The 8,951-nt window shown below is 37.3% G+C and overlaps 1 protein-coding gene across 1 annotated transcript; it reads right to left on the bottom strand.

Moving 5' to 3' along the window:
• Nucleotides 1–27: 27 nt before the first annotated feature.
• LOC122073223 (probable choline kinase 2) lies at nt 28–3,341 on the bottom strand. Its single transcript, XM_042637764.1, has 8 exons — nt 3,165–3,341; nt 2,123–2,535; nt 1,883–2,004; nt 1,586–1,781; nt 1,254–1,371; nt 1,088–1,135; nt 719–819; nt 28–425 (listed from the first exon to the last, which is right to left on the bottom strand). Exons 2-8 carry the CDS (start codon nt 2,483–2,485, stop codon nt 333–335), a joined length of 1,041 nt encoding a protein of 346 aa, XP_042493698.1. The 5' UTR covers nt 2,486–2,535; nt 3,165–3,341; the 3' UTR covers nt 28–332.
• Nucleotides 3,342–8,951: the final 5,610 nt, after the last annotated feature.

Here is an 8,951-nt window from a genome sequence, read left to right on the forward strand (position 1 = left end):
AGCCATGCAGCTGTAATTGAACTTCAATTGTTGAAAGCATGGAAGAAACCCTCTATTGAATACAAATTAAAGTATTACATCTCTGAATTAGTGGGTAGGCCTCAGCACAATGATAAGGTTGCTCAATTGTGACCTATTGGTCGTGAGTTTGAGTCAGGAAACAACCTCTCCATGAAGTGGGGATAAAGCTGCATACTTTATGTCTCTCCCCAGACCCTGCAGTGGCAGCAGCCTCGTTCACTAGGTATGCCTTTTTTTTTATCTCTGATTTATTGTTCTACAACAATACTCATACATGATACAACAGTCAGACAGGAAGAGAGGCGCCTGAATTATCCCAGAAGTGTGGATTTTCGTAGCCAGTATTGCTGAAACCTCTGCCTAGCATACTCCATGTAATTGAAATCGATTTCATTGACATGGTCCTGCAATAAAGGATTAACCATCAGATTAAATTTTAGAAGCCCAAAATTATATCCGACATATCATGCATGTACATAAAGGAAATACCATATATTGCCATCCTGCCTTGTTTACTTTTTTAACATTTTTAGAATTCTTCCCACTTCTCTCCCCCCCTCCCCCTAATTATATCCTTTGATCATCAAAAGGAACAAGCATTCCAGTGTGGATCTATTGTAGTCATCCTTTTGTGTGTGTGTGTGTGTGTGTGTGTGTTGTATAGTAACTACGAAAGGCTTAGGTGAGAAGTAGCTACCGAAATTATTCCCCACAAGCCCCAAAGCAGATGGCTTGCAAGAGTATACTTCTCGACGTCTTCAAGTACTTGCTCCACCTTGATGTCGGTAGGCTCTTCACCTATGAGATCAAGAGAATAAGTTTGATTAGAGAATTCATCATGCTCTTGGAAAATCACTATTTCAATGATGCAAAGCTTGAGCCTTTTAATAAAAGCTAGTCAAATCCATTTAAAATTTGCTGTTCTTCCCAGTGGAATGCAATGATTCACTGATGAAATAAAAGTGTTCTTCCTATGCTTAGATTGGAATTGGTATTCCTTCTCTGACTATATATTCATCAAAGCCATGTTATTGTATCTCATACAAGGTAAGAAAAGTGTCTTTACCTGAAGAACTGAGGTACATACAGACAAATCTCTGGCGCTCCTTTAAATCTGTTGAAGGGGCAGATCAAGAACACAACCTTTATTAGGCCTTTATTATAGTCATAAACTATAATAACAAAGAAGAGGTACAGAAACATTGGACAACAGAAACTGAACTGGAACCTACCTGGATATTGACCATAGTCTAAAATATGAGGTTCTTTGGAACTATAATCTGCAGCCATCTCACAGAAGTGATTCGCAAGATCATAAGCAACAGGGTTGTAACTTGCATACTCGTAATCCTGCAAATAATAAGCTCTCACTTCAGTTGAGCTTATAAAGTTCTAACCATTGCTGTTTCAGCTCAAATTTTGACATAGAGAACCTTAAATACTGATGCTAGACAAGCACATCATATTTTCCAGGCTCAATCATGCACTTCTATTCTTACCAAATGGAAATGTAGTAATTAAACACATAATTAGCTATACATATAGTTGGAATTTGGAAACTTACAATTATAGTGATCACTCTTGTTTCCTCATCCATCATAATGTTGCCATACTGCAAGTCATTGTGGCAAAATCCGATACGCTGATATTCCCCAGATAATGCCCTTTCCAGACTAAGAATTTCCTCCCTCAAACTATCCAAACCAAAACTCTTTGCTTCATCCGGAGAACACAAACCTTGAGCCACTTTAAGCCAATTTCTGAAAATACAAGGAGCTGTTCAGCTTAGTATCTTTAAAAAAACTGCAAATGAAAACTAGAAATTATCAATTACAAATATAAAAGAAAAGCATATTAATACTTCATTCTATCCCAGAGCTGGATATTCTTTGGGCTTGACATATCAAGATCATGGAAGTCCCTCAACTTAGCTGCTATAAGCGCAGATACTTCAGGATCCCTCAAGTCAATAGCTGATAATGTCTGAAATTCCAAAGTTAAAATGATATTAAACATCTGGATCAATGTTTGAATGATTTTTAGCAGAAGTTAGGAACAGGGTAAAGAGAATTCTTGAGAAACCAGAATAGTATTTACATACCCGTGCATGAATGAACTCTTCAATTCGTCCATTAGAAAACCTTGCGAGAAGACGAGGCCCCTGACCATGCTTTGACATACACTCAAAAGTTCTAATCTCATTCTCACGGTCAAAGAAGAGATCCACACCTTCACCATAAAGACGAACAAGAACCTTATGTAGGAGTTCCCCTGTTTCTGAAAACCAATTTATCTGAAAAACTTCATTGGTCATTGCACCCTTTAATGGAATCACTTGCAAGGAATTTGTATCAATCACATCACTACCACTCCAACTAGATGCCAATGATTTCAAAAGCTTCTTTACTTCTCCTGGTAGGTGATTTTCACTGCCGTTTTGGACAATATCATCTAGTACAGCCATTATAAAAAGAACCCAACAAGCCTCTGACTAGCAAATATAATCGCGAGAATCTGTTGAAAAGAAAAAAAAATAAGAGAAATTAATTGAGACCCGATTCTAATCTCTCTCTCGTCAACCAAGAGCTTCTCCTGTATAATTGGTGCTCAAGAAACTTTTAAATCCTCAATCTTTTGAAAAGAACACAGAACAAACTCGGGGCAACTGTTAGGTTGCTCAATTGTGACCTAGTGGTAGCGGGTTTCAATAGAGAAACAGCCTCTCCGCAAAGCTGAGATAACTGAATTTAGATTGAAGTCCTCAAAATCCCTATATTTACTAACTGAAAATCCGGTACACCTGCTGCCCTTCCTCTCTTTATCTCTCTGATATAATTGTTCAATCTCTCTGAAAAGAAGCGTATCTTAGCCTCAAAGCAACAGAAACCTAACCCAAATCTTCTGAATTCAATCTTTGACCGTAAAATAACAGATAAACTAAGGATCAAATAAATTCCTTCAAAATCTCAGTAAGTTCAGATAAAAATCCAGAACAAACTGATCAAATTTCAGAGAATTTAAGATCATAGAACTGAAACTAGAGCCTCAAAATCTATTTCAACTTCCAAAAAATCCCAGAATAACAGAAAGAGAGTCAAAATCAGTAAAATGAAAATAGTAGAAAGAGAGAGACTTTAACTTACGAGATCTGCAAAGAGAAACAAATTGAATCCAGAAAAAACTGAGCGAAACAGAACAGATCGTTTTGGGAAAGAAAAGTATTGAATTTTCCCAATTCAAAATTCCAGTAATTATGGAAAAATACGAGAAGAACAAGTCAGGGAATCCTTTTAAACACTAAACGTAGGTGAAGCTGTGAAGATCCCAATGAATTCCCATTCTCTCGTTACTCCTCTTTTTATAGATGTTTCAGACATTTGGGCTTCGGACAGATTCGTGCCAGAAATCAACGGATAAGATTGTGACAAGTAAGCAGATTCCTTACGTCATCTTACGTATGTAATTTTTAAATGGGTAAGGAAGCAGTGACATGGCTAAAAGCCTAAAATGATATATCTGTTACGCAACAGAAAATGGAAGGTCTCTGACTGTTACCGTGCTTGGTTTATTATCATCTAATGGAGGTTGGCCACGTGTTTACTAACCGCGTAAATGTCAATAAAGTGGGTCCCAGGTTTGGTTTCTTGTGAATTTAAAATCTGAAGAACGGAAAATGTCTTCCGCGTGCGTCACGAATTGGAAGCAAAAGTCCGCGATTACACGTTCGCACGTTTACGCGGGACGGAGAGACAGGTTTTGTGAGCCTTGGGCCCCTTGACCGTTATTTATTTTTTCAAAGAAAGAAAAAGACGATAACGTTTTAACCGTGAAACAATAACAGGAAAATTACAATATTTCACGGTAGTTTGTGAAGTCTGTAAATTCACAAGGTTTCGTTCGGTAAGTGCCGCAAGGCTCGGTGATCCAAATCCAGATACAGATCCGGATCCGGATCCATAGGATTTACATCTCCCACTGAGCTCGTTGGTGGTTCTTGATGTACACATTATCTAGGGTTGTCAAACAATCGGTTTCAGTCCACTTTTGCTTGGTTTAATTCAGTTCTATATATGTAAAGGGCCAAATTGAAAATGACCTGTTAAGGTGTTGTTCAATTTTGATCCGTTCTGATTGTTTTGGGTTCTTTTCAATTATCCTTAACGATCACTAACCTGAAGGGAATAGCTCAGTTGACAAGGGAGTTTTTCCTTAAATACGTGCGATTTTGAGTTTGACTCTTCTTATTTCTTTAGGATCATTCAAATAGGGGTGTTTCATACTGATTTTTTAACCCCTAATATTGTCGCCCCGTCTCTCTCAAATTATTAAGACCCTACAAATCAACATCAAATCATTGTCAATCCATTTCAATGAAAATCACGATACTTCAAAGGAAAAAAAAAATCTTCAAGCTAAGCTTTATAGTAATATGTCTTGAAAATGACACAAAGAAAAATACATATAATTAATAGGATGCCAAAGCCACTTGCAATGAGAACCTTTACTTTTAGTTTCATTTTCTTGGCTAAGAATTGTATTTGAACTTTAAAGTTAGTCATGGATACTTTGGGCCGGAATGATAATGATTAATCCTATCTCTTAGAGAAGCACAAGAATACCCTTGGATTAAAGAATATTGTTTTAAAAATCCATATCTATTTTTTATGTCAATTAAATCCATTAAAAAACAATCCTTTGATCCATATTAATAATTTTTAATTGCTTCAACTAATGAGGCAAAAGTATCCCAAAAATCATCATAGATATTAAATCTACCTTTCAAGAAGGATACATCATACCTAAATGCCAAGTATTGTTGGCAATACTTTATCTTTTGGCGGTGATGATTCTTTAATAGAAAACTACGGTAAAAGGAAAAAAAAAAAAAAAAAAAATCCATGAACCAACCAAATCATCTCTACCCTGAAAAAACTATAATTTCTATTCCAATGTATTATTATAAATTTTCTTATATCTATATTAATTAAAAAAAAAAAAATACACCAACAAATCTCTCACCTGAGATTTATGTTAATGGTATTTTGTTTGTTTAAAGCATAGCATGCTAGTATTTATGCCAGCAAGGGGTTGTCCTGGTTTGGCCACATTAGCCTTCCATGTGATATTGATCATAGAATGTTGATGTTTTTCATATTTTCTTATGGTTAATAATGTAGTCAATTTTTCGGTAAACTGGTGATTTGATCATAAAAAAATATGAAAGCTGAGAATTTATTCTATCCCAACTCTAAGTCTAGATACCAATCATTTATCCACTGGAAACCTTTTAATGGTGGACAAGGAGCCATGTTTCATTGGCAAAGTTTGTGGGTTTACTATAACCAAACTAGTTGCCTAATTAATGTGTCCTACCAAAACAAGTAATTAATTAAAAACAAAAACGTTTTACTAGGTCATGATTATATCTAGGAATTAATGTTATAAGAGTGTCATTCTAATTCAATCTATCTAACGCAAATAGCTATTTTCTAATACTTGATTAAAAATTATTAGTTATGGCTTGCAATGCAAACCAACTTGCTAATTCTTAAATTAAGTCAATATTGTAGGAGCAGTTTTTTTTGTACACTATGGATGGACATTATTCTTCCACATGGCAAGTTAAATGCGTTTAAAATTTTGTGGATTGTTAGAATCTCTTGCCTACAAATTGAGTTTTGAAATAAATAAAGTTGGTCAAAGCATTGAAAAATGTAAGACTACATAGATATGCCTACTAACTTATGAATTATTGAGAGGGTCCATGCAAATACATGGAAGGATATACATTTCATTATAACTGAGTTTAATTGATGCAAAAAATAATAATTTCTACAATTTGTAGCATATCAAGTATAATTAAATTGGATAGATTAGCTTATATATCGTAATTGTCAAACATGAAATTGACTTATTGTTTTAATTTAGACAAAACCACAATGTGTTCAACTTCAAAAAAAATAGAGAAAATTGCATTGCCACCCCTTGAACTTTAGTCCTTATTCAACGTCACCCCCTAGACTTTTCGAAACGTCAAAGCCACCCCCTAAAAATTCAAAAAATTTCAAATCGGTCCCTGCCGTTAGCCGACTGTGTTAAATGAATGAAAACCGATTAGTTTTTTTATAATATACCCAAAATACCCCCACATATTGTGAGAGGACAATATTGCCCTCTCTTTTATTTGCATCTTCTAAACCCATCTCCCATCTCTCATCTCACTCCTCTCTCTCACTCGGTCGGACAAGAAGAAGAAGACGACGACAGTACGGTAACCTACAACTCGATTCTCTTCCCTTCGGCATCCGATTCTCTTCCCTCCGGCGTGCAATTCTCCCCCCTCTGGCGTCCGAAGGTCTCCCCCTGAAGAATATTGGCTTCTTCTGTTCTATCTTCCCTTGTCAAATGTCGTCTATATCGCTTCATGTACTGACTTATTGTCTATCCTTTATCTCTCTGCCTTGATCTTAATGTTCTACAACATAAATTATAGAGGCTTCGGAGAGAAAACCCAGAGAGATAGAGAGTTACTCTTTAGTCTTTATCTTTCTCTCTCCGTGACTCTGCCCTTATCCTCACCAGATTCATCCGCAGTGAAAGAAATTTGTCTAGGTGGGCATGTGCTGAGGAAGCCATAAACAAGCCATGTACTCATTAGCTTCAGCCATAGTGAAAACAATTTGTCCAAAATCCACACGTTCCCAAAGTGATAATCATTGCCATAAGAGGAAGTAACCTGAGAACTCCATCGCCACCATCACTCTAAGGAANTTCCCTCCGGCTTGCGATTCTCCCCCCTCCGGCGTGCAAAGCTCTCCCCCCTCTGGCGTCCGAAGGTCTCCCCCTGAACAATATTGGCTTCATCTGTTCTATCTTCCCTTGTCCAATGTCGTCTATATCGCTTCATGTACTGACTTATTGTCTATCCTTTATCTTTCTGCCTTGATCCTAATGTTCTACAACATAAATTATAGAGGCTTCGGAGAGAAAACCCAGAGAGATAGAGAGTTATTCTTTAGTCTTTATCTTTCTCTCTCCACGACTCTGCCCTTATCCTCACCAGATTCATCCGCAGTGAAAGAAATTTGTCCAGGTGGGCATGTGCTGAGGAAGCCATAAACAAGCCATGTACTCATTAGCTTCAGCCATAGTGAAAGCAATTTGTCCAAAATCCTCACGTTCCCAAAGTGATAATCATTGCCATAAGAGGAAGTAACCTGAGAACTCCATCGCCACCATCACTCTAACCAAAACCAAACGGAGAAAGTTGATGAATTGCAAACAAATATTCATAAAAATTCAAACAAAACTGAGCTCAGGGACTTGGGCCATTATGATTTAACTTTAGATTGTTACCCTCACAGTGACCTTATGTGATTTGGTCAACAGGTACCCCTTTCTTCAAATTACAACACCTCACTTTCCGACTGTCCTAGCGTTGCTCTTGCTGGTACCTGAGGAAGCATGCACAACAGTAAACATCACAGATACAGTGTTGGATAGAGAAAATCAGAGATGCTCAACTGTGACAAGTTTTGATGATGCTGCAAACCTTCCTAGAAGCACCAATCCCTAAAATATTGTTCGGACGCCGGAGGGGGGAGAATCACACGCCGGAGGGAAGAGAATCGAGTTGCAGGTTACCGTACTGTTGTCGTCTTCTTCTTCTTGTCCGACCGAGTGAGTGAGAGGAGTGAGATGAGAGATGGGAGATGGGTTTAGAAGATGCAAATAAAAGAGAGGGCAATATTGTCCTCTCACAATAGGTGGGGGTATTTTGGGTATATTATAAAAAAACTAACCGGTTTTCATTCATTTAACACGGTCGGCTAACGGCAGGGACCGATTTGGAATTTTTTGAATTTTTAGGGGGTGGCTTTGACGTTTCGAAAAATCCAGGGGGTGGCGTAAAATAAGGACCAAAGTTCAGGGGGTGGCAATGCAATTTTCTCCAAATAACAATGACATTGTACTCTTACCATAATATCCCCTCAAGTCCTCTATACTCTAGCTCCTTTCTTTATTGAGGCAAATACACTTTCATAAGCTCCTAAATAGTGGGCCCCTTCACTTCTTCCCCAGCCTGCCCTACAATGTCTTAAAAATATTCCAATAGTAGGGTCTTTGGTGGCATGTGCTGGGATATTGTGGTAAAAGCAAAGATTAAAGTATTACTATTGGTCACCGTATCGACGGCTAAATTTAAGATATCTATTAGAGGGTAGCATATCGTATCAAAGATATGCTAAAAATCAAGGATTAAAGTATTAGTATCAATCACCATATCGGTCGGCTAAGTTTAAGATACGTATCAGAGATACTTTAAACCATAGGTAAAAGAACCAATTCAACACAACATCGCCCACTTTGCCCTTCCAGTCTGGCCACATGTGCTTTAACATTTTCTATCTATTGCTCCAAGTCTTGTAAAATGTAGGATCATATGTCACACCCAGCCTTCTCTTGGCACAGGTATGCCGGCATTGGATACGTTACCTCACCTAGTCAGCTTGATACTTCCCCAGGATCCAATTCTAGGAGAGTCCAAAACACCACAACCACCTATATCTAAAAGTCATGATCATCAGAGTATTTAGTGGATATATGAAAACAAATAAATAATTCATACTCACCCAGTGCTTCTATGTGATATTTGATATCATATGCATAATGATTCACAAGCTATTTACAACTGACAATTATGTTATAGTGATCCTAGTAAAAACATGTATACCTGTAGTCTGAACCATCAAAATTGTCATCCATATATATATATACACACAAAATATGACATCTTCCAAAAAGGCTCGGATCCTCAAAAAGTATGATTTTCGCGGAAGTATATATTTACACAAAAAGAATAGTCCCTGGTAAGTCTACTCCTTGGAAGTACTGGCCTCCATAGCTGCAGTCGTTGCATTTGCAGTCGA

Source organism: Macadamia integrifolia, chromosome 3, assembly GCF_013358625.1.
Source record: "Macadamia integrifolia cultivar HAES 741 chromosome 3, SCU_Mint_v3, whole genome shotgun sequence".
In the NCBI taxonomy this organism is placed as follows: Eukaryota; Viridiplantae; Streptophyta; class Magnoliopsida; order Proteales; family Proteaceae; genus Macadamia; species Macadamia integrifolia.